The 26,558-nt window shown below is 40.8% G+C and overlaps 1 protein-coding gene across 1 annotated transcript; it reads right to left on the bottom strand.

Annotated features, from left to right (window-relative positions):
- Window positions 1-93: 93 nt before the first annotated feature.
- On the bottom strand, window positions 94-24,632 carry EXOSC2 (exosome component 2). Its single transcript, XM_063431296.1, has 9 exons — window positions 24,418-24,632; window positions 19,872-19,973; window positions 17,072-17,117; window positions 14,367-14,456; window positions 12,581-12,646; window positions 6,957-7,025; window positions 4,997-5,173; window positions 3,928-4,056; window positions 94-1,496 (listed from the first exon to the last, which is right to left on the bottom strand). Exons 1-9 carry the CDS (start codon window positions 24,537-24,539, stop codon window positions 1,416-1,418), a joined length of 882 nt encoding a protein of 293 aa, XP_063287366.1. The 5' UTR covers window positions 24,540-24,632; the 3' UTR covers window positions 94-1,415.
- Between the last annotated feature and the right edge of the window lie 1,926 nt (window positions 24,633-26,558).

Here is a 26,558-nt window from a genome sequence, read left to right as displayed (position 1 = left end):
ACCTATTTCATTTGGAACCTACAACGCCTTTGGTTTGAATTTCTTTTTAACTTTGGGGAAAAAAATTGATTACAAATGTGACAAGTACGCACATTTAACAAACTTTAAAATTTTATTTTAGAAAATGATCACATATAAAACAATTTGAAGTGGGAATAATGCCACCATAAAACCGGGCAAATTCCATTTAAATAGTAAGCAAAATGTCTTACACCACACCTGTCAACAAAAAATATATCTGCTGTATTGAATTTTTATGATTCGGCTCAGCCTTTTCCAAGTATTTTAGGAATACAGTTCCATTTCCTGTCTTTAGATTCATCACACAAGTGGTAAGTTGCATATGGGTAAACAATTTTGGAATGGAAGCAACATATTTGTAATCCTTCTCAAATTCTTGCCAATTGCGACTCGTTACAGGGCAACTCCAAACACCTACCGCACTTTAAAGCTTTTTAGCTCAGTGTAGCTAAACTCAGTGTAGCTAAGCTAAGAGGCTGGTAACAAAGGCTATAGATTGGAGATCTGCAGTTCTCGCAAGCTGTTAGATATACATCTAAAAAATAAAAAAATGCAAGTATATCTACAAGTAAGATTTTTTTTTTTAAATATATTTTGGATTTGGGCAGTGTAGTGTCCCTTTAACCCTTACACATTTTTCAGAGTGAAGGAGGAATCCAGGTGGTGTTATCCATGGTGGTCGAGCTTGTTGTAGCTTTGTCCATGGTCCGTTGCTTGGCTCTATTCTAGCAATTACTAAAGCTCTCAGAGATGGCACAGAGTCATAACTTGTATTTATCCACTATATAAATCCGTAGATAGATCTGTAACTATGCTGCAGAGCTAGAACTGGGAAGCAATTAAATCATAAACAACTGGTGTGAATTAGAGCTGGATTAGGAACCTATACCAGAAACTACCATATTGGAAATTGGAATTTATCATTAAAAATATGCTAAAAGCCACAGAATTTATCCATGAAATAATTAGCATACCATTAGAAAGTTCTGATGCTTTGTGGAATAACGTACACTTGTTTTTTTGATGATACAGTTGACCCCAAAAGCCCTCTAGTGCGCGAAACCTACTCTGCGTCACTGTGGTGAAAAATGTAGCAGGAGACTACATATGCAATAAATGCCAGAGTACGGTTGCTTCCAAGATGGTATAATGGGTCACATTCGGTGGATTTTGACTGCTGTCACTTATGAAGAATAAAATACTTTAATATTTCAATGAAGCTACAGAAACAATGAATACAACAACAAAAATGGAACAGTTGAATTGTTACACAGAAAAGCAAGTGAAAATGTCTGCACCAGAAATGTATATCTTAGATCTGAAGGTAATTATTCACTTGGCCTAATGGGTCTTGCATGGAATTAGGTATGGAACCTGGAACCGAGAACCAAGATTTAGCTTTCCTGTTCTACAAGACGTTGCCTGGTCTCCAGCACTATATCTTCAATAACCTCAATCTTCAGTATGTCTTTGATCTGTAAATTAAAGGATATGAATAGATGCTACTGGTAAGTTTATCACTGGTAAACATCTACAGAAGCAAATTTGTATACAGTCACATCATAGGGAGGAAGGATGTGGAGTTTGTATCGCCCGACGCCCGGGACATGCAGTTCAGGGTGCAGGGCAGGCTTATTGGGCTGCTATTGAGAGGGCAGGGTTTGGGCCACAACTGTTCTAGTGGTTCAGTGGTTCTGGCACAATCTGACTCATGTACTCTGACTCAGTGAGTACGGGAAATGCGAGGAGCAATTTCAGAGGTCGCGGTCGGAGGCATGTGCTCCATGTATTGGACCCCAATATTTGGCTTTGGCAAAACTAAGAGATGTAACATAAACACAAACATACAGCCAGCACACACAGAGAAAGTAGAGCCTGCACACCACAGACACACACAACATACATTGTGTGAAGCCAGCCCATGGGGGAGGACAGGGGGTGAGACACTGAACTCCAAAATTTTCCAAGATGAAATCTAAAAGCAAGAACTCAGGCCAAAATAGCTGATTTGTAAAAATGCTCCAACTCCGCTATAGTCAGAACAGGCTATTTTATGAAATCTTAATGGAAAAAAATAGCATGTTGTGACTATCAGAGTTGGAGAATTCAAACAGATCAGCTGTTTTGGCCTCAGTTTTTTCTTTCCGTTCCAATCTGGGAAAATTCCAAGTTTAGTGAATAACCATGCCCTAAGCAGGACAAGCACATTGGGCTACCCTTGGATATGTGAGTTTTTTTTGTTTTATTTTTAAATTTCCACACCCCTGGAGAAACCACTGTGGATTGTGACCACGGCATTAAATGCAAATTCACAATAAACCTTTGCAGTATTAAGTTTGTCTACAGCAGCCTACGTCTGAAATTGTACAGAGAGAGAGAGAACTAAAAAGCCATATTTCACTTTATCCATATGTTTTGGGGTGTTCTTTTTCTTTTCTTATTGCACCTTAAGGGAACTCTGCATACATTAACAGGAGCCCAGATTTAATTTAAAAATATTTTTGTCTATACTTTGCTCTAGCTGACCGGCTGACTAGTTTTACCATATAGAACCTCCTTCGGCGGGTTATATAGAATTCTTAGTAGTGCACCTGCATGCAGCTAACGTATAGAATCAAACTTAAGGCAAAAAAAAAAATGTTCCCTTTTAAATCATCTGCTAATCTATGCATTCTCTATATGTTCAAATAGCACAATTAAAGGGACACTATAGTCACCAGAACAACTACAGCATATTGAATTTGTTCTGGTGAGTGGAATCATTAGTCTTTTCAGAGAAAATGCAGTGTTTACATTACAGCTTAGTGATCACTTCACTGACCACTCCTCAGGTGGCTGTTTGAGATCCTTCCTGGGTCATGTCTGCCTAAAATGCACCCAAACATTCAGTATCCTCTCCCTCTGCATGCTGACACTGAACATTCCTCATAGAGATTCATTGATTCAATTCATCTCTATGAGGAGATGCTGATTGGCCAGGGCTGTGTTTGAATCATGCTGGCTCTGTCCCTGATCTGCCTCTTTGTCAGTCTCAGCCAATCCTATGGAGAAGCACTGTGATTGGATCAGGCTACCACTTCTGATTATGTCAGCAGGCTGCTTGTTTTTTTGAGGCAAACAGCATGCAGAGTTATAGCTTCAGGCTTGAATACAGTAAGATTTTGCTATATTTATGGAGGCATGAGGGGCCCAGGGGAGCTAGATGGTGGTTTTAACACTATAGGGTCAGGAATACATGTTTGTGTTCCTAACCCTAGAGTGATCCTTTAATAGATCAACACTATTAGCAGCTTAGAAATGGGAGTCCTTATACACATCTCACAGCCTCTTTAATAAAAAAACATTACGATATGCTCTAAATCAGTGGTGCCCAACAAATAGATCATCAAATGTTGTAGAACTCCCAACACCTTGCCATATCTGGTCAAATTTACATGTCATTTAAAGTTTGATTTCTTGTGGGTGGTGGTGCAGAAAACACTGAACTTCCTCCAGGATTAAGGAGACATAATTGATGCAGCAGGAAGAATGTGCAACACACAAACATAGGGGCTCATTCACTAAACTTAGAATTGTAACCAACTTAAATCCAGATAGGAGAGCAATAACCAAAAAATGATAATGATCCTCAGTTTCTCTATAGCTCAGCTGCTTTAGCTTATTTTTTGCTATTTGGACAAAAACAGGTACAATTAAGAGTTTAGTAAATAAACTCCACATACTATGAAGGTAGATGTAAAACCATATAGATATAAGAATAAGAAATCTGAAGGCTATTTGTCCCTTGAGGTAGCTCTCAGTACGTCCCATGCGTTTTTGAAATCTACAGGTGTATCAAAATGCCAAAACACAAACCACAGCAATTTTAGGGACAAAAAAATAGCGAGCACTGGACTGGAAACATACCATGTGCGTCATGGAAGCTTCATAGCAGTAGAGGATGCTGGTATCGTACAACAACATCTGCTGGGCAGCCAAGGCAAGAATGCAGTTCCGTAGCCGCGAAATCACTTCTCGATCAGTTAAGGAGATTGGCTGTGAACGTGATACAGTCATTTAATTACAAATATCATTGGAATATTTACTTGCGTTCACTTTCTTAATAAATACAGAAGTACTATGTGATGGTGTTCTTGATACAACTGGCCAATATGGGCTGTAACGGATGAAACAATAATTTATCTATACAAAGAAAGTTCCTTTCAGTTTGCTGGTATGCAAGTTAAGAATAATTCTAGATGTCACTGTAAAATTAGAAAATATGAGAACAAAAGTTTAGAGGAACTCCGTAGTTTTCCCTTTTTGCTGCAATGCATTAACTTGGCTCTCCCCAAGTTCAAAAGGGTAATCCAATCGTGGACACTGCTCCTAGAGGAGTAACCGCTACACCTCGCTGATGAGACCCAAAACGATTGTCCAGGATTGCTGTATCTCTCTTGCAGACAGAACATATTCTCTGTTTTTGTTGCAACATTGTAAAAATTAGCCAAACACTGTTTAGTTGGATGGGTCGCACTGGAAATGGAGAGATTTAGCTTTGAACCCAATGGCTACAGCTTACTGTACATAGGATAATGGGAGAAATGTACATACATGCACAGCTTGACAAGTTGTCGGAGTGCAAAGAATAATACTGAATTTAGGAGCAGGCACATATACAGAAATCCTTACAAAATGGCAGCCATTTTATTAGCCTTTTCTGGAGAATCTAATTAAATGAAACAGAAGTGGGCAGTTCAGCACTAAAACAGTAAAAGTAAGAATCTTCACATTAACTATATCCTGCTGTTTGCAAAGGAACTAAAAATATTCAATGCAAACTGCAGAGTTGAATTGTTTCATTTTTGGGGGGAGATTCAGTTGAGGAAATCCCTGCTGCTAATACAGCTTAGAGGGAATTCTGTAAACAGTTTGTGATACAAAGAGCAGAATGATAATTCTTACGCCAGGGTCACTATAAGTCTGAGAGACTTACCTCCAGATTGGTGACAAACCCCCCTGCTTCATCTTCTGTCTGCTCCGGAGTAGGGTAGAGCCATATAAAGCCGTTGTTCCCAAGAATGATTGACGCTCCACAGGGCAGATTGTGGAAGTGAGTTTTCCGTCTTTTTATCAATGAAGGAGAAACCTGAACAAGGACACCTTGCCCAAGCTAAAAGAAAACCAACAAATAATGTGTGTCATATGTCAGACTTCAAATGCATCCAAATTACAGTTAGGCAAATCTGAGAAGCAAATGATGTGATAGATTGTTGGCCTGAGGACATGTGGGCATGGTGTTCTAGGTGCCCCACTCATTCGCAATTCCCCTTTCAAGGCCAACATTTGTTAAAGAAGAGACTCCAGGGTACGCCGGAATTATTCAGTCGTGGGTCCTTAAGGGAAGGACATTCATGAAAGAATAATTCCGGGGTTAAGTCATAATCATTTGCGATCACTTACAGACGATCAGTCTAATGGTATAAACCACAGTCCATGAAAGTTGGTAAATGGAGATAAATGTACTAAGTGGTGATGCTACCACCAGTGCATACAGTGAAGCACTATATAATGTACATAGGATGTAACACACTTACCCTTATGCAAGAAGGGATATCATGTACGATAAGAACTGTAATATAAAGGAAAATACACTATGGTGCAATAAAGTCTAATCTAGTAGGTGTTACAAGATAATAATTAGTGATTCACTCACAAATGTAGAGCCAAACGGGATAGGCTCAAATCGCTCTGGCAATTGTGTACTATGGTTACACTGGCCCTCTTCTGTCTTTGTGTTGAACACACTCAAGAGGGGAGACAATAAAACACAGGGAAGCCTCAGCTTCTGAAGTACATCAAAATATAAAGTGACTTCGTGCATTAATCTATCAATGACCTGCTCGCCTTCTTAATGAGCCTCAAAACTTGGCTCCGAGTAAAACAACCTGGTGTCTCTTAAAAGGGAACACTACCCTTTCTTTGCTGTAGAGGTAGATTCTGAAGATGGCACCAGACAATGTTGGCAAATAAGATTTATTAATACATAAAGTATATTAAAACACAATAAAAGTAGTATATCGTAAAGAAGTCTAAGGTGCTGGATCCTCCTGAGACGCGTTTTGCCCTTATCTGTGGCTTTCTCAATCAGTTGTATCTACCTTGTGGGTTTGGGTGGTTTTAAGCCCTCCAAATAAGATTCCCTTTGGTCCATCACCACTTAGTACATTTTACTTTTTACATTTATCTCCATTAACCTTACTCTGTGTGCAGTTGGTGAGGGACTCACGTAAGTGTGGTAGCGGCTTTGTTTATGTATAGAGTTTTTTTTTTATTGATTATAAGTGCAATTTCCTCACACTTTTTTTTCTTCCATGAAAGTTGGTAGTTGCCACGGTATCACTCCCACGGTAAATTGGATTCTTTATTTTGATATGAAATTGGTTATAATGCATCAAGGTTTGTTCAAGATATGTTGAGTTTTGACACCAGAGTTGCAAATTTAGGAGAAAATTGTGATGAAAAAAGCCTAGCCTTGTCTTATTTTATATATGTGCCGATTTCAAGAGAAAACAGCATTTTCATAAACCCCTTTGGTAACACCTTTCGGCTGCATACCAGACATTGAGCACTTCTCATAGAGATGTATTAGTTCCAATGTTTCTCTTTAAGAAGCATTGCTGTCCATGCACACGGTGTCCCACCGCCCCTCTTTGAGCAATGCAATGGCTGGGAAATCATCACTAGTAATGATCTCCCAGGGGCGGAGCATAGCTGCAGCTAGAACATGGATAAACCTACTGTTGGAGATTGCAGTGGGAGGGGCCCTACATCTGAAATAGAAAAGGAACACGCCAAGGTTCGAAATCAACGTATTTCTAACATTGGAACGTTCTTTAAATATGAACATAGATAAATATAAGCTAAAGTCACAGACGTACAGATGTAATTCTTACCTTGCCATACTTGAGACTTCGTGTGTGCATTGAGAGAGCTCCATCAGAGTATACAGCCTGAACCTCTGCCTGTGTCTGTGAGTTAAGGATAAAGCCTTCCTACCCAATCCAATTTAACAATGAGCTCAAAAAATGCAATTTGCTCATGATGGACACATTTTTATTTTTTTTAACCCCTTAAGGACCAAACTTCTGGAATAAAGGGAATCATGACATGTCACACATGTCATGTGTCCTTAAGGGGTTAAATGGTTTCCAAACTAGACAGTATTAAGGTCCAGCAAGAATCTAAGAGTTCGGAAGAGTTTCATATATTGAGACCAATATAAAAGCAATAGAAATTAGGAGTGCCTGGCGCATCATGGGGTGATAGGGTGAAGGCAAGTGGGATTAGTTTTTTTACCTCAGCTGCACTACTCACCTTTGAAATAGTGTTTACTGGGATGAAAGGAGAGAAGTAAAAAATGTTATTGAGATAATATAAAAACAGCATGCAAAATCTGCAAGGCCTCTCCTTCTAACCCCGCCCAGACTTTCTGTTGCTATCCAATCACAGACTTCCCAATACAGCTCAATGAGAAGTCTTTGCAAGATGCCTCTTCAGTTTAGCTCCACTGAGCTAACCAAACCAGGAAGTAACAGGACCAGTTGTCTGATTGGTGGCTAGGGGATGTAACAAGGCTAATTTCTGCACTTTTTGCAAAACGAAAAATGAATGAAAAATCCAAAAAAAAAAAAAAAAAACTTCACACAAAGCACATCAGCAAGGTGAACAGCTTCAGGTGTCTAAAGTGTCCCTTTAAGTATGAATCTCATATTCAATAAAGTTTACATATAACACCAAAGCGGTCTGAGGATATTTTGCACACATTGAATTAAGAGACTGTGAAATCTGGTAGTTTTTGGTGATCTGCAGGTTAGGGACACAGTCTGTTAACCTGTATATGTTTTGATTTGTTCTGACAAGGAGACATACTCTATTGGTTTATTATCATTATTAGCATTTGTTTAGTGCCAATATATTCATCAGCACTATATTTGAAGGCCCTGCTCAAACAAGTTTACCATCTATGAGAATTAGAGGTAGACATGTAATTGTTAGGTGTTTTGTCCAAGGACACATACTGGTATGGTGGGTCTGATTGGGATTTAAACCAGAGTTTCCCTGGTATGAAATTACCAGCGGTGTAACCAGACGGTATAGTTGATATTGTAGTTTTTTTTACATAATATATTATTATATTCCTTACTCCTCCAGATGGTATTTTTTTATGCATTTTTTTGATTACATAGAGTTAACCAGAGGCTTGGGAGTCTGAGGGTTTTTTGCTGTGTCGCAGGTGATCCTAGATCAGCACTTTTCTGGTCAGAGACCTTAGATTTCCCACCTGGAATCTAGTGAAGCCATTTACCCAACTTAGGGGTTACAGCCCTGAGTGATCCCGAGACCACTGGGACTACTGCACTCATTTATATAATTTATGATTTTCTATATGGATTGCATTGGGGAGGAATGAAAAACAGCAATAACTATAACATTCTTATATTCCAGAGAATGGTGGGTTTCTAGATGCATGGAAATGTTTAAAAGTCCCATGTGAAATTCACTGGGTTATTGCACACTTAACTGTAACCAAAGATGCAGCTTTGCCGTTCGACAATGTACTCACATTTTGATGACACAAGCCATCAAATGCTGCAGAGTTAACAATTCTTAACACACAGCAAGAAATTAAAAACAAATTAACAGTGCCCTTAAGGGAGTGAGACTGGTTGAGAATCATGGGATACGTAGTTCATATTCCTCTGCAGTGCCAGTCAGAAATCATTATTATAGTTACCCAGTTCTCGCGCATAAGTGTTAAAAAGACCTGACTGGTCATTAGCGATTTTCCAGCAGTGATGTTTTATAGATTTGTTGCTCAAATCACTTAGAGCTGCTATGAAAAGGCGAGGGATATATATATATATATATATATATATATATTTTTTTTTTTTTTTTAATGTTTTCAATGCTTTACCAATCAGCAGGTCGAAGTATAAACAGAAAATGAGCTTTCCTTTTGTGTTCTGAACAGCCTAAGCTACACCAAATAACTGTTGTAAGTTTTCCCATGGTAAATGCAAACACTCAATGAACAGTTAAAGGTACAGTATAGCAGTTAGCAGCTGTCAAACAGTCTCCAACAGAGTTGTTTTGGTGGCTATAGTAATCCTTTAATGTAGTGGTTATAGTACCAAGATATTGTCATTGTTCTGCGACAAATAGCAATATTTACATTTGTCATTCAGTGTGCCTCTAGTGGCTGACAATGAAGACAGTAACAAAATTAAGTTCACATTCACTGGTAAGTCTTCCCATATACAAGCATAGTAATGCTTCCCTATGAGAAAAAAAACCTTTTGACGCATGTACAAAAAGGCCCTGAATAGAGACGCTTTTGATTGGCCGAGATCATCTGTCCAGATGATCTCAGACATAGGGGAGCTGCTGCGGGATGAAGGAGGCTGCTGGACAGGGGTTATAATGATTATCTAGCTATTAAACTATCTAAAAGTTTTCTACTGTCTGAGCAACATTAGTATCCCCAAGAAACCAGACCCACTTAAAGTCCAGAAAAAAAAAAAAAATCAATTTTCTTTATAGGGAAACAGTTTCTACAACTGCTTATATAAAGAAAGAAAAAGTAACAATTCTTGTTTTCCTGCCACTTAACCACTAATTGATATGAAAGACTGTAGAAAAGATGTCCTGACCTTCTGAAGCTTGATGTTCTATCCAGAAAGATGGCAAGAACTCTTAATAAACCCGTGAATTCCACGGTGTTTCTTTAGCCGATTATGGATTCTTGCAAAATGTCAGAAGGATTATTTCCTGACTAAGAGTAGCATGATTTAGCACCAGAGAACAATAAAAAACAAAAAATAAAAAAAAACACGGTTTTAAGGTTTTAGACAAAGGACCACTTTGTTGTCAAGGTAACTCATACATAGGGTAGATACTGAAACACACCTGTCACCAAGGCCCCCTATTTTTTTTTTTTTTTAAGGTTGACAATACCACAAGTAGAAAAATGTTTAAAAATGACAGTTTTTGAAGTCAATGTTGATGGCTTTAAATTTTACGGCAAGGAGGCTTCATATTTGCTTTACTTTCTTTACTCAAACCTCCCAGCAGCAAAGAAATGGTTAACAGTGTAAAGTAAAAATTCATCCAATCACAGTAAAGGTGTCGGTAACAAAGGGTAACGAATCTCCTCCCACTTCCTCCTTCTTTGCTGCTTACCCTCCAGGTGAGTCTATTCTAATTATATTGCTCCTGTCTTGCCATAAAATTAGGGATTATTCTAGTGTTAATGACCGAATAATCTAGATTTTATTAAAGACAGGAGGCGAATATTTTCCCACCCTCTGTTCCCTCCCTTTTTACTGGGTGTGGACTACTTCTATTGCAGGTGGGTTTGGATTTCCTGCATCAGATGCCTTGTATTCTGTTCAGCTTAGTCTTTCGGTTGTGCTGTGCATACCCGGTAAGCTAATGTTGCAGATGTTAACTGGTTCTTAATGTTGCAGATGTTACCTGGTGCTTATGTAATGCCTTGAATATTGTGTTGATGATATGCTTGCACGATTTCCGTCTTCCTTCGAGGATGAACATTCTGTTTGACCCCTCTGCATGCCGTTTCGAATCCAGCTGATCTTCCTTCCTGGTTTACATGGTTGAGGACACAGTTTATCATTACTTCACTGTCTCCGATTGGTGCGGCTGCATCATAAGAAAGAGTAGGTGGGAGGAGCTTCATTACCCTTTACTGTGATTGGTAGAAATGTTACTTTACACTGTTAAACCTCACAGCAGCAAAGAAATGGTTGAGTAAAGAAAGTAAAGCAAATATTCGGCGCCTGTCTTTAATAGAATTTACATTATTCGGTCATTTACACTAGAATAATCCCTAATTGTGGTTTATAGCTCTGAAAATTCTTTGAATAAAACAGAAAGAAAGTAATTCATTAAGAAATTACTCAGTAGGTACTTGAAATGCCAATGTCCCTTTTTAAATCCCAGCTGTAAAAAAAAAAAAAACTATCTGAATTTGAGCTACAAACGTGGAGAGTGGGGTCAATTTCCAAGCAGCATCACAAAATACATGTATTCTAAATTCTCTGAAAGTGAAATCCCTGCTAGATTGTAGGATACTGAATGTTTTGACTTCAGTTTTCTGAAATTATCATTTCTGAGCTTCCATTCTTAATGACACATGTACAATTGGAACCAGAGGACAATAAATAGGTTTTAAGGTAAAAAAAAATCCCTGAATAAAAGCAATTATAAAGATGTACAATTGGGATGTCAACTTTAGGAATGCATTGAAATGAATGCACATTTCTCTAGGTTTTACCCATCTCTTTTAATTCAAGGTTTACTCAAACTATGAAAACCACTACCGAATAATAGGAGTATCCTGACACCTTCCCCACGTAATGCGGCAAACCATTTTACACCATTTTGCCCTCTTGAAGCAGCATGCCAATCCTGATACTCATTTATTTTTTTCCTGTTAATTGTGTTATGCAGCTATTCTTTAGTATTTAAAATTGTATTTTTTTTTGGGGGGGAGCGGGTGGGGTGGGGGGATTTCACTCATTCGTAGAAGAGATAAAACTGGGTGACTATGCCAGTGACTTTTCAGGCAGGAGCTAAGCCCTTCTTCTTAGCTATTAGGATAAAATAAAATGTCATATTGAAAATGTCAGTGGTAATGAATAAATGATAAGATTCCTTAGTAAGTACAGATTACATCTTGGCAGTCATGGCTTCAATTTAATTTATTTTTATAAAAAATAAAAAGAGAATATTATGATGTAAAGTTAAATTCTATTGCCAGTCATATTTGATCTCCAAACTGTTAATTTAAAGAAAATTGCAAAACTAATTTCCATCACTGAGCCTAAATCAACAGACTATTAAGGGATTTGGTTACTACGAGAGAGTACGATAAGTAGGGAGAAGACAGCTCTACCAGACTAACCGGTGGTGACAGCTCAGATTATCTTAGACAGAATATGTTTGTACCAAATTAAAATCCATCTTAAAGTTGCATCGGAATTTCAATAAAACTGCAGCTCAATCAAAAGACATACAAACGAAAAAGTAGCAACTACTTTGTTCGTGTAGGTCTATGTAAGAAAAAAAAACTTGAATCTTAGAGCAAAAACACCTTGTGCTTCCTCAAAAATTTTTTTGAAGAATTCAGAGGTCTCGCAGGCCGTTTTGTGGTCTCTTCCAGAGAGTACAAATAATTCACAATTCCTATCATAAATAAGCAAAACTACATATGAGCTTTTTTCCAATGTGACTATTTTAGGCTAAAATTCCATTGCCAGTTCCACACAATTTCCTTTTTAGAAAATAACCCCCTCAAACGAAAGTGATATTTAAATTGGCGTTTTTGCCGAAGTGGATTTGTGTGTCCAATCTCTAACTATTCAACCCCTGCAGTAACATTTTCTCATCTGTGTAGAAATATGCTGCACTAGCACATGTGCCACAAAGCAGACCTCAGCTGCTTGGCACGACAAAGCCTGTGAGACTGTGCCAGCTGTCCTGCTGTATCAAAGGATACGCTGATCAAGTCTCCTTCCTGCAGGTAACTCCTCATTGCCAACTCGTCCTCTGCTGACCTCCGTCTCTGAAAGAGAAAAAGAGGCACGTAACAGCAATCTGCCCTATAATGAAGCGGAGAGACGGCCCTTGCCAAGAGACTCCCCGGAGAACCACTTGTGCTGTGCAAAACGTGCCTTTGGTTACTTTGTGGCAGAGAAAGGAAGATGATCTAATTACAGCTGGATGTTAAATTGGCACAGGGGGATACAGGTACAATAACCTTATTGGCAAAAGTTCAAGGAGTGGGCAGGCAACGTCAGGCTTTCAGGAGGTACTAAACTACTATACCTACAATGCTCAGACATCACAGGAGTTGGAGAACTTGATGTTGACTTTGCATGGCCCTAAAGATTTCTTGAGTTGAGCCTTTCAGGGGCAGAGGACTGACTCCCAGCAATAACACTTATCCACAATCTCCAATTAACGGAGATAATAGTTATTATTACTGTGATCAAGCATAACCTCAGTCCAGAAGTCAAAACTTAATTGTAGCAAATAAAAGTCCATATGTTCTTACTTTCCAGGTCCAGTAGGTGGGTTCTCCATCCAATGAAAACAAAAAGAACTGCACCAGTTTCCAAATGGAGGACACACGTGTAGACGTGAATAGTTAGGTCAAATCCAAGCTTTAATTCATCCAACATAAACCACACAAGGACATCACAGCAAGGAACAGTGCACAGAGAGAGGCAGAGAGGGAGGCCATTATACCTTTCGTGCCAAGAATGCTCTTCTTCAGCGTCTGAGAAAGTGCCTGAGACAAAACCCTTAGGGGGTCCTCCTTGTGCACGATTTGCTGTGATGACCTTGTGTGATTGAAATTGGTTGGAATAAAGCTTGGATTTTACCAACCTGTTGAAGTCTGGACACATGACCTTCATTTGCGGCCTGGTGATGCAGTTTACCTGTGTTCACTTACAACCTTACATTCTGACATATTAGGGAATGTGATGGTCATGTGACAAATTAAATCTTACCCTGCAGCCCACAAGCAGTGGAAGGTTTGCGGCGGTTTAGGATTTTCAGTGCTGCCTAGTGATCCCGTGGCCCTGATAGCCTATTCAGCCAGGATACCGTTGCTTACACCATTACTATGGCTAACAAGGATTACAGCCTGCCAGACCAATTACTATTTTCTACACAGGGGCTGATGAGCTCAATAAAACAGTAAGTGTGATAAGCCCTTTAGTCCTTATAATGGGAGACGGAGCACAAACTAGAAGGGTTATGGAAGCACTAATCACTCACATGCTCGTAGAAATCAGGAGAAGGAGCGTGATCATGGATTAACAGAGTGTGCTAGGTGTACATCGAAACACTAACTTGCAATGTTTGGCACAAACAGCACCAGGCATTCGGAAGTACAGATAATTCCAAAAAGCGATTATCCATTCACTCTGCTGCTAAATAAAATATACCCACACTCCTTGAGGTTGAAACAGGTCCCATCATGTGGCCATAGGGCTAGGGCTCTAGCAAAATAATTATCGCATGGATAAATAGTACACGAAGCACAAACATTACTGATATAGATACAGATTCAATCGATAGATTAAAATAATGCCCAAGCACTAATAACCTCCTACAGCACGGCTGCCCAAATACCTCGACTTTCAATGGCAAGCTACAACTTCCAGAATCCTCTGGAAACCAAAGAACAAAGTATGGAAAAGGTTTAAGAGAATTGTAGTTTGAAAGGAAAAACCTAGAACTTTGAGATGAGAAACTTCGCTCTGTTCACTCACCAGTTCCCCTCCGGGAAGGTTTACAGCTGAAAGGAGCAATACGGAGTCCAGTCTGGAGTTTGTATCCACTTTCCATCTCCTCTGCTGCACCTGGAAAAGAAATGCAAGGAGTATGATGGCATCACATGCTTCAGCAGTGCACGGGCAGTGAATTAGAAAGAGTGGGGAGGAGACATCTCAAAACAGCATGCAAACAAGAGTAGATTTAAAGTGGTGAAAAAATATGTAAGAGGCATCAATGAAATGAGCCTGCTGGTTCCGTTGGCTTCCACATTTTAGAACAGAACAGTTTAATAAGTCTCCCCCAATACATACTTCAAGGAAACACTGCAAGCACCATAACCACTTCAGGTGCTGTTCCCTTCCTGCACTACTCCCTACTGAGAGTGTAAGGCTTAAATCATTGGTTGAGAGCGATCAGTTGACCAGCCCTACATAGCTTAGCTACGGAGAGCTAATGGAAGTTCCTGCTTAGGAGGTTCCAGCTCTCCACGGGAAGTAGTGGAGACAGGGAGCGGAGCCAGGCAGACTCCAGGTAAGAAGTCTAACCATTTTAAAACGGTTTGACAATGGGGGAGGCACCAGGGCACCATAACTACTACAGCACACTGTAGAGGTTATGGTGCTTGAAGTGTTTGTACAGTCAAAATATAAAAGCATGAAGACTCACTCGCTTGCAGACAGCACATCACACCTGCCTACTCAGACATTCAGTATTAGGTGCTATTATCTTTACTTTGTCCAGTGCAGGTGTAGATTTGTAGAATAAAGCTCTCATCCCACTTTTCCATTAATTTAGGCCTATGGCAAGAGTCTTGCTCCTAGTTTTAAAGGGAATGTATAGTGTCAGGAATACAAATCTGTATTCCTAATACAGTAGAGACTTCTGGTCCCTCCCCCCGGTCCCTACTTTGACTTATGTTTTAAAGAAAACTAGAGCAGACAAAGAAATGAAGAACAGATCCTGAGAGTGGAGGGGAAGAGGAATCAATTAAAGACAGGTAAGTTCAGGATGACAGTGCCGCTTTAATTACAGTGCTGCCTACAGTGCTAAACTACATATCCCATAAGCTGCTGCTGAGCCTCTCTACATATATCAGAGCAGTTTAATTTATGCTTCATAGTGAATGAAATTGCTAATATTCAGTTACTCCCTGCAGAGATACGTTCAGTTCTTCCATTAATGTTAATGAAAGCCTGGATCAGTCAAAAGCTTTTCAGCTACTACCTGGTCTCAACAGAGGCTACTACCTGGTCTCAACAGAGCTCACTGCAGAAAAATAATGAGCTTCAAAAAAAAAAAAAAAAAAAGAGCATATATTTCTTTGTACTTTTAATTGATTTCTTTGAAAGTATAACTAAAACATAAAAAAGGTGGTGGAATTAACGTGTTAATTAAAGCATTGATTTGAGGTGGTCATGGTGCTTGTCTCTTTGTGCAGAGTTTCAGAGTTTAACCCCTTTGACGTCGGAGGTGTCACTTGCCAGCCTGGAACAAGCGCTCTGACCAGACTATTCAATGTTAATTCTGTGCATAGTTGGCGTCCATCGTGACCACACACACACAGCATGCTGGAGATATCCAATGGTGACATGGCTCCTCACCAGTGAGGGAGGGGGTGATGTCCCAAGAGGAGTACCGGAGGGCAGTTGGGAGAACTTGATTTTGAGGCTTGAACTGCAGTATGATTTAGCTATTTTTTTTTCCCCTCACTATTTTCAAAAGTGGGGGGAGCAAGTTAATAAGGGTTACTCTGACAAAACAAAAACTACAAAGTGTTTTCTTAAAAAAAATCTGCTTTTTTGCCTGGAATAAACCTGTAATATGCCGCTAGAAATGTCCCTTAGACAGGGGTGTGGAATTATATTTTATGTTATCTAGTTGTCCACGGGAATAAAGTGGAAAAGCCATCCACTTGTCCTGACCCACAAAATTTTTTTAAATAGAAATAGTGGGCCCCTACTTAAAGTTTCTCCCCCTCTGCCCTACCTCAGTGTGTTTGTCAGTATGAGGGCTTTGGTTTTTGTTTTTTTTAATTTAAAGGTGAGAGCATGAGCAGTAGGACCCAGAGAAGAGCAGGAAGCCCGGCAGCAAGCAGATCGATATGCTGCTGCAGAGCCCGATGCTGCCCTCCAATCTGACAGGAGGAGGAGGACAGCCTATGTGGGAGGCATAGCAGCCCAGACACCCTAGTGTTGGAGCCTGTGGTTTGCAGCTCCATCAGGTGCAAGCCGCAGTAATGGCTCCCTCGCAGTTCGATGCTCATTAGTGAGAGCAGGACTGTGAGGGAGCAATTAATGTGCAAACCACACGCTCCTTGGCCCAGCACTGTATAAGCTATGCCGCTTGCAGCATGGATAAAAGACAAAACATAAAAAAAAATAGCATATATTTCAAAATGGGCAAAATAAATATGCACGCAAAATAAAAATGTTTCAGCTTTAAAAAAAAAATTTTTTTTAAATGAAATCACAAAAATGAACATATGAAAGCTGAATTGTAGATACAAATTGAGGTAGAAAACCAAAATAAAAAAAAAACAAGTTCACATAATTTGGAAAGTACCAACTTAAAAAAAATAAAATAAAATAAACAAAAACGAAAACAAACCTATAGTACATTCTAGCAATAGTTCTTTAACTGACACTTCAGTAGTTAATATCCCAATTAACTCAGCAAACATTGATAAAGAAAGTAACTGTACCTCTGTAACGCGGCCAACGACAACATCTCCAACCTCTCCATTGTATCTGAACAAAACATAAAATGTTATAACATATTTGAAAGGTCGCGAGACATACTCTGCTTCTGATAATCTGCTTAAAGACTAGCACTTTTTTGTAATAATAAAACCTTACACCAGTTTCAGTTTAGCGCCAAGTGAGTCTATAGCACACTTTAAATGAACAATCTCATGACGGTAGGGGGATTTTACACAGCATTGGAAAATTATGGAGCGTGAATTTTTCAAAGACAGACAAAGTAATTAATGAAGGATTTTAATACTTTCTGTTTATGGGAAAGGCTGGCAAAAATCTGTTCTGTTTAGATTTTGCACAGACTTGAACAGATTTTATTATATAGCCTAACTTGACTAACATGTTGGCATAGCCAGATCATATTATACAATTTATTTAGTTTTTTGGCCAGCACAAGGTTCCCTGCTCACCTGACTGTAAATAGCACTGCGGAAGGAATAACCAAATATTCATGCATTAGTGATTGATAGGTGACTTTTCATACAGACGTTCAAGCGTCTGAATGTACCAGATCATCACAGATCAATACCAAAGCCCACAAGAGCTGCACTAACGTGAGAATTCAAATTCAAGGTAAAAAGAGACATTTTCTAACTCGGTTGGGTTTCAAATTCAGCTACTAAGGCTTCAAAGAGTTACGCCAAGCACCATGACCACTGCCCTAATTTGGAGTCTGTAGATGCAGAGTCTCGCTATAAAACCCCACGGCAATAGGACCTGCACCACATCTGTCACTTTCGGGGGTCTTTATAAAACATAAAAGATCACCCGAGATCAGCAGTAAAAGATCTGTTTTGAGGAATGAAATATAGGATTATACCTTTTAATAGTGATTATCCTTAAATGCTCAACACACCTGTACAAGATCCCCTTAACTTACAATGTAAAAGTAACAACAAAAACACAATAGATGGTGCAATAAAAGATACTTTCCTATGTCTGGATATATTATTATCCTTTTGAAAAAGGAAAGAGAAAAGGGACACAATAGGGTAGCTGTACCAAAATAATAATAACAAAGTATTTAACCAGGAACGGTACATTCAAATTATTTTGGTTTTCAAGTACGTCCTGGGGATGTTACCTTAGCCCAACATCCAGGGGTTGTTACCATTACCCATTTTTAATGGTAATAAAACAATATTGGTGAAATGTAAGTCATAAACACTCACAGGGATAGAGACAGTTTATCCACTTAGCTCTTGTGTACATAAAAATAGGATTTATAAAGGTAATCCTGGCCCCTCTTCTAAGGGGTGATTTGCAGCTTGATGGGTGCTAGATAAATATAATCCTGTATGATGAATTAGAAGATTGAATGAAATAGAATCAGGAACGCAATTTGCGCAGCAGGACACGCCGAAGGGGGACCTGAAACCAATTAAGGGTCAATTAGGGTGGCATAAATAGCGTTCCATGAGGGAAGCAGGCATACCAAGCCTTCAATAGACGAAACGCATTTTGGACATTATCTATCACATGTCCCCAATTGGGTATTGGATTTTGGTGGTTTATTTTAATGGTTTTTAGTGATAAATACATTTTATCAAGTGCCCTGTGGAAGTGACCATGGTTCCTCATACTTACCCATATGGTAAAGTTGCTGTTAGATCCAGGACCATGTGATTGCATGCGTTGATATTTTCTAATAATTAATCATACAGGATTTTGCTATGGAGTCTCTTATTTATCTATCATCCACCAAGCTGCAAATCACCCCTTAGAAGAGGGACCAGGATTAATTTTAGAAATCCTATTGTGATATACACTAGAGCCAAGTGGTTAAACTAGCTACATACATATGAGTGCTTAGGACTCACATTTCACCAATATTGTTTTAGTTTGACACAAATAGACTATTGCGTCCTTTTTCTCTTCCCTTTTTCAGTAGGATATTAATATATCCAGACAAAGGGAAGTATATTTGATTGCTCCACCTGTGTTTTTGCTTTTTTTGTTTTGAGGAAGTGCCTGCAAACTGTGAGAGTAGGAATTTAATGAGCCAAGAGGTGGAAAGCAGTGGCAATGAGAACCGGTACGTGACCTTTAAGGGCATATACATGGGAAGGAGGAGAGTTAGAAAGAGTTTTGTAAATCAAGATAAAAAGGAATGGAAATTGTATTTTGATGAAATGGAGAGCAAATTAACCCCTTAAGGACACATGACGTGTGGCATGTCATGATTCCCTTTTATTCCAGAAGTTTGGTCCTTAAGGGGTTGAGGACTTAGTGGAAAATCAAAAGAGTAACCATAATTACAATAGAAAATAATAATTAAAACTACCACAGCAAGAGGAAAGTCTTAAATTAGAGGGGCAAAGGTTTAAAAATAATGTCAGGAAGTATTACTTTACTGAGAGGGTAGTGGATGCATGGAATAGCCTTCCAGCTGAAGAGGTTAACACAGTGAGGGAGTTTAAGCATGCGTTGGCTAGGCATAAGGCTATCCTAACTATAAGATAAGGCCAGGGACTAATGAAAGTATTTAGAAAATTGGGCAGACTAGATGGGCCGAATGGTTCTTATTTGCCGTCACATTCTAAGTTTCTATAAGTCAGCAATATAAGCTTGAAATGGCATCTAGGTATCATAGGAATGGCGTTAGTAGCCGAAGAAGGCTAGCAAGGAAAAGGAAAGAATAAGGCGAGTCAATATTTCTGTTATATCTTGAGAAAAAGAAAAAAAAAAAAACAGGGTTATTCATTAAATTGTGAATAGCAGGAAGAACATGCCAATTGAATTTACCTGGTTTTTAAGGCTCTGACACATACAAGTTTGTTCACATGCTCTACCACACCGGCCACTGATGCTAAAAGCTTTTCATCTTCCATATAAGTTCCATGACCTCTGAAAACACATAGGCACAGATTTTAAAATATGTAAAACTGCTCACATTTAGGAACACGAAAAAAATCTTACAAATAAATATTAAAAGGGCTTCTAAACATATCTGCTGTGCTCAAACCTGACGCCGGGTGGATTTATTAACCATTTCTTAAATACTAAAGGGTAGCTATGCTTATTCCTCTTTGCAGGGGCACACAATATGTGTAATACTTGCTTGGTGCACTGTTAATTTTGTCTGCAAATGTAAATTTAGTTTTAGTCATAGTCTTTTAACTAAAAAGCCATTTCAGTCATATGAATAGTTTTAGTCGAAGCAATGTTAAATCCTCGTTTGCCCCTTCCCCAGCCCCGCTGTGTCTCTTTTGCCCAGCCCCTCTAGCTGTCTCTCTCCCAAGCCCTGGTCTGTCTCTTTTGCCCCTTCCACAGCTCGTCTGTGCATTGTTAATTTTGGCAGCAAATTTCAATTTAGTTTTAGTCATAATCTTTTGATTAAAATGTAATTTGTGTCGTATTTAAAGGGATACTCCAGGCACCCAGACCACTTCTGCCCATTGGAGTGGTCTGGGTGTCAACTCCCACTACCCTTAACCCTGCAAGTGTAATTATTGCAGTTTTCATAAACTGCAATATTTATCTTGAAGGGTTAAGTCCTCCTCTAGTGGCTGTCTACTAGACAGCCACTAGGACACTTCCGTGTTCATAGAACACAAACAAAAGTGTGTTATAACGACGCTGGAAGTCCTCACGAAATGTGAGGACCTCCAGCATCGCTGAAATCCCCACAGGAAAGCGTTGAAAGCATTATTCAATGCTTTACTATGGGAAGGTCTAATACACGCATTAGGTCTCCCCCGCCGACGGCCGCGCATGCTCAATAGGTCTCTTCCGCCGGCGGGGGAGGAGCGTAGGCGGAGCCTGACCCAGCATCGAGGGACATCAGCGCTGGATACAGGTAAGTCATTGAAGGGGTTTTAACATGGGATGGGGGGTGGGAGGGAGAGGGGATCTGCAGTGCCAGGAAAACGGTTTGTTTTCCTGGCACTGGAGAGTCCTTTTAAGTCATCTGAATTGTTTTAGTTGACTAAAATCGTTAGTCGACAAAATAACACAGGCTTGGTGACTTTTCTTTTATATAATGTTACAACTATGGAAAAAAAAACACCTTAGACCCATCCAATTGTACTGGTAAAAGCACAGATACTACAATAAACTATGTTTTGCAAGCACTTGTCTGTGGCTTGGGTGAAAACAAAATGCAATTTTCAACCAATGGGGACATAATTTCTGGTCCTGACCCAGGAGTGAAGAACATCTCAGCTATGGCTGAGACCTCTAAACTAATCCTGGTTATGTTACTTATTTTATTCCACAGCAGACGTTTACGGATCAAAAAAACAAAGTTGCATAATATGTAAGAAAAAAAAGCAAGTAAACGTGCTCAGTATTTCTCACCCATGAGTGGATGAGAAACTTTATGCAGAGCAGTTTTCAAAGAACGAGAAAAAGCAAGTGGCTTTATTTGCAAATGACTGGCTTCTGGTGCAATATCCCATTGGCAATAACCAAAGTGTGAATTTTAAACCTGATGCCAATATAGCCAAATTTAATGTATGCACCAAGTCAGCTAAGTTCTGTTTGCGCTACTTTGGCATAGATTTGTCACTATGAAACTCTGCCAATTCAGACTTTAGTTAATAACTGTGTATATATAATTTTAATGATTGACGGGATGGTTGTGTACCATAGAATGGACCCGGTTAAGAGTCAGTTATTATTATTATTATTATGTTTTTTATATAGCACCATCAAATTCCGCAGCGCTTTGCAATGGGTGGACAAACAGACATGTAGTTGTAACCAGACGAGTTGGACACACAGGAATAGGGGGTTTGAGGGCCCTGCTCAATGAGCTTACATGCTAGAGGGAGTGGGGTAAAATGACACAAAAGGTAAGGATAGTATTAGACTAGTGACAGTTGCAGAAGAGGAACCAGTCAGGAGCTATTAACAGTTTAAGTCAGTGATGGCGAACCTTTTTGAGCCCGAGTGCCCAAACCGCAATACATGCCAATTTTTTTTCCTTAAAGTGCCAACACGGCAATTAAACCTGAATATTGAGGTTTAAGTTTAGAAAAAACAACTCGTACTGTTGTCCGGACTAATTAACAACTTTTGTTTTAAAAGAACACAACAACAGAGAGTTCAATGATACAAATTTTAAATAATGATATAAATAGATAAAATTAAGCTTATATTTATAAGTATCTCCAACAAATGCAATACATACACACACAGACTGCTGAATACATACACACAGTCTGCTGAATACACACACACAAGACTGCTGAATACACATACAGACAGTCTGCTGAGTACACACACAGACAGACTGCTGAGTACACACACAGAGACTGCTGAATACATACACACACACAGACTGCTGAATACACACACACACACAGACTGCTGAATACACGCAAACACACACAGACTGTTGAATACACACACACACACAGACTGCTGAATACACACACATACTGCATTGAGGAGTGTAGTGTATGTGTTTGTGTGAGGGGTGCTGTGTGTGTGTGTGTTGCTGTGTGGGGTGCTGTGTGTGTGTGAGGGGTGCTGTGTGTGTGTGTGTGTGTTGTTGTGTGTGTGTGAGGAGTGGTGTGTGTGTGGGGGGGTGTGAGGAGTGCTGTGTGTAAGGGGTGCTGTGTGTGTGTATGAGGGGTGGTGTGTGTGAGAGGGGTGCTGTGCTGTGTGGGGAGGTAGGGGTGCTGGGCGGGGGTAAGGGTGCTGTGTGTGGGGGGTAGGGGTGCTGTGTGTGGGGGGTAGGGGTGCTGTGTGTGGGGGTTAGGGGTGCTGTGTGTGGGGGGTTAGGGGTGCTGTGTGTGGGGGGTTAGGGGTGCTGTGTGTGGGGGGTAGAGGTGCTGTGTGGGGGGTAGAGGTGCTGTGTGGGGGGTAGAGGTGCTGTGTGGGGGGTAGAGGTGCTGTGTGTGGGGGTAGGGGGGAGGGGAGGGATGCTGGGTGTGGGGGAGGGGAGGGGTGCTGGGGAGAGGAGGGGTGCTGTGTGGGGGGTAGGGGTACTGTGTGTGTGGGGGGGGTAGGGGTACTGTGTGGGGGGGGTAGGGGTACTGTGTGTGTGGGGGAGGGGTACTGTGTGTGTGGGGGAGGGGTACTGTGTGGGGGGTAGAGATACTGCTGGGGGTAGGGGTGCTGTGTGTGTGGGGGGTAGGGGTACTGCTGAGGGGTAGGGGTGCTGTGTGTGGGGGTTAGGGGTACTGCTGGGGGTAGGGGTACTGCTGGGGGGTAGGGGAGTTGTGTGTGTGGGGGTTAGGGGTACTGCTGGGGGCGTAGGGGAACTGCCGGGGGTAGGGGTGCTGTGTGTGTGGGGCGGAGGGGTACTGCTGGGGGGTAGGGGTGCTGTGTGTGTGGGGGGTAGGGGTAGTGCTGGGGGGTAGGGGTGCTGTGTGTGTGGGGACGGGGTGTGGGGTGGGTAAACATTTAAAAAAAAAAAAAAAAAAAGTATATTAAATTATTATCTTCTCCCCCCCCCCTTCTTACCTTTAATGAAGGAGGGGGGGACACAGTCATCCCTGGTGGTCCGGTGGTGGCAAGTACTGCTTCCGGTTCGGGAGGCAGGGGAGGGATCTTTGAAGCAGCTCCCCTGTCCTCCCACGCGATGCTGTGTGGAGCGTTGCCATGGTAACGCGCAGCAACGCTCCACACAGCTTGCTCGCGGGAGGACAGGGGAGCTGCTTCAAAGATCCCTCCCCTGCCTCCCGAACCGGAAGCAGTACTTGCCACCACCGGACCACCGAACCGGAAGCAGAGTAGTCGCCTGCCGTTTCGGGCAGGCAGGTTCCTACTCTGCAGTGATGGCAAACCTATGGCCGCGTGCCAACAGAAAGGGCCCGGCGTGCCATCTGTGGCACGCGTTCCATAGGTTCGCCATCACTGGTTTAAGTGATACGCTTTTATGAAGAAGTGGAGACTGGGTGAGCATCTAACGGAGGAGGGAAGCAAGTTCCACAGGAATGGTGCAGCCTGAGAAATCTTGAAGGCGAGCATCAGAGGTGGGAGTACTGTTGTAAGAGTCAGTTACTGTAGTTAAGAGTTCTCATTACAATATTTTGACTGTTTAGAATAAAATTAAATACGCTATATGATTTTAGTAAAATTGAAAAATAATAAAATACGCTAAAATACACTTTTACCTTTGTAAAGATTTATAAAGTGTGCCTGTACAGTACATAAAATACAGCACTCCAGTGAAATGCATCCACATCTGAAACAATACTCTGTTTTCTCAATGACTGGTAGCAGACTTGTCCTAAAAGAACGTGGCATACCACCTGAGTTAAACAATGTAACCTAGATCATTTTAACAACATGTGTACTTGTGATTATAACATGTGGCCATGCACGTGTCCAAAATCACCTCATAAACCCGGTGTCAGTGGTGATGGTGTCCCCGGGTGATACCAGGTGCCGGGTATTGTCTAACTGCACCGATTCAGTAACTCGCTTCCTTGCCACCGGCAATCTCACTTCAACCGCCATTCTCACGCTAATGTTTCATGACATGGGCACCGCCATGCTGGTTCCGACGGAAGTCCACACGCCGCCATGTTGGATGGGGCAGGACAGTTACCGAAGAAGTCGCCCAGCGACATGTTTAGTACTGGCAAAGTAATGTGGTCTTTGAGTGACCCCTAGTGGGAGAATGTGGTAAAGAAGCTTTTTTTTGCATTCAATTACTGGATGGCAAATTCAGGTACAGTTAGTATACATATTGTAATTGGAAACAAATGGTTTGAATTACTGTTGTGTGGGTTATAGATTAAATTAGGGGTGTTTCTAAAACAAATACATATTTAGGGCTCAAGCAAAAAAAAAAAAAAAAATGTTGAACAGTGGAATTATAGATGGCTCTGTTATTACCAGGACTGGTGCTCTATCAAAAAGCCCTACCCCGTAAAAAATCCCTACCCCCATCACTTCCAGTGACACGACCGCACCGGAAGCAAGGTCGAATCGGTTGTTGGTTGGCTTATATTTGTGGGAAGCCTGCGAACCACCAAGAGGGGGGTTATGGGATACTTACTGTGTGGCGTGCGCATGCATGCGCTCTGGTGCTGGAACTTTGCAAGTGAGCATGCTCAGTATTGGGGTGGGGTTTAATCACTCTACAAGTGTGCATGCGCCTAAATCAGCAGTGTATGGTAGGGTATTCTGACGCTGCCACTGCACATGCACACGGGTCCACGACATTGTGCTGCCCCCCACCCCTCAACAAAACCATGCCACCAAAACACACCCACAGTCATTATGTTAATCATGATAAGAAAACTAAAATGAAATTTATCAGGATCATGATTAGATCAATACGTTCCAGTAACAGTACAGCAATACACACTAAATTAGATGTCGCAACATATATATTTCTGCAATGGTAATATAATATTAGCTAAGTGCACTATACGTCAATCACTAAGAATAACAAACCAAAAAGAACTACGTAAGTTAAATTGTCATGTGGGATGTATGCCATTAGGTAAGAGTGCTTTCTGTACCAGGTCCATCTATATTATTTTATATGGGTTGTCTTTTATAATGAAGCTTATGAATATTGTATAATATAGAGCTGTATGCTATCCGATGCTTCGCTGCATAAGGCATATTGTAATATGTCTGTGTGGTCACCATACTCACAGATTGCATACAGGCCATGTATCATAGTAGCTCTGACTCACTGATTGCCAGCGAGCAGCTATCTTTGATAGCCTTGTATTTATTCCCAGAAGCCTCTTTCAGCAAGTTTTTCAGGATGTCTTCAATGACTTTGTGCAAGGCTACCTTTAGAAATTTGGGACCCCTTACACAGCTCAAGGTCTGGGCCCTTGGAGCCTGAACCCAAGTCTGCCCACAAGGTTGTAGAGTGTTTATAATGGATGTAGAGTGTGTAGTGGATACACTGTTTGTGTAGTGGGTTCAGTGTGTGTCTAATATGTAGGGTAGGATAGGCACTGCAGTATGTGCACCAAATTTTTTTTTTTTACATTTTATTCTGCCCTCCCTCTCTTTTACTGGTAGCCATGGAGGGGGGGGGGGGGGGGCGTTACATCTCCTTGGTGGTGGAGTGGCTTTGTGTAGGCTGCCAGGAGTTTATACATTGAAGAGGGAGCCCATAGGTGTGTTTTGAGGAAATCTAAGGTGGTTGAAGGGACTCCCATGCACAGTGCCTGGGTTTTGTTAGTGTTGAGGGAGCAGTAAGAGACTAATCCATATGTACGTATCACGTCTAGCAAAGGAGATAGAGAGGTCTGTGGTTCTGAGACATACAGGAGAATATCATCCGCAAATGCGCTGAGTTTGATTTCCCTGTTGTGAATTTGAATACCTGTAATCAGGGGGTTGTCTCTGATTGCCTGCAACAGTGGCTCAACGGCTAAGACATAGAGAAGGGGGTAAAGAGGTCACCCCTGCCTCGTACCATTTGTAATAGTGAACTCGGGTGATAGGAAGCCAGCTTGTAGTACCTTTGCTGCGGGTTCTGCACAGAATGCAAATATTTGTCCT

Source organism: Pelobates fuscus, chromosome 9 (assembly GCF_036172605.1).
Source record: "Pelobates fuscus isolate aPelFus1 chromosome 9, aPelFus1.pri, whole genome shotgun sequence".
NCBI lineage: Eukaryota > Metazoa > Chordata > Amphibia > Anura > Pelobatidae > Pelobates > Pelobates fuscus.
Note: the sequence above shows the minus strand (reverse complement) of the source record. Positions and strands in the feature narration are given on the sequence as shown.

Excerpts from the sequence above, each read along its gene's own strand:
- EXOSC2 (XM_063431296.1), bottom strand. The coding sequence starts at position 24,539 with ATGGCGGTTGAAGTGAGATTGCCGGTGGCAAGGAAGCGAGTTACTGAA. Across the intron at positions 17,118-19,871 it reads GTCAGAGCCTTAAAAACCAG|ATACAATGGAGAGGTTGGAG; the intron begins GTAAATTCAATT and ends TGTTTTGTTCAG. Across the intron at positions 5,174-6,956 it reads GAAGTCTCAAGTATGGCAAG|CTTGGGCAAGGTGTCCTTGT; the intron begins GTAAGAATTACA and ends GTTTTCTTTTAG.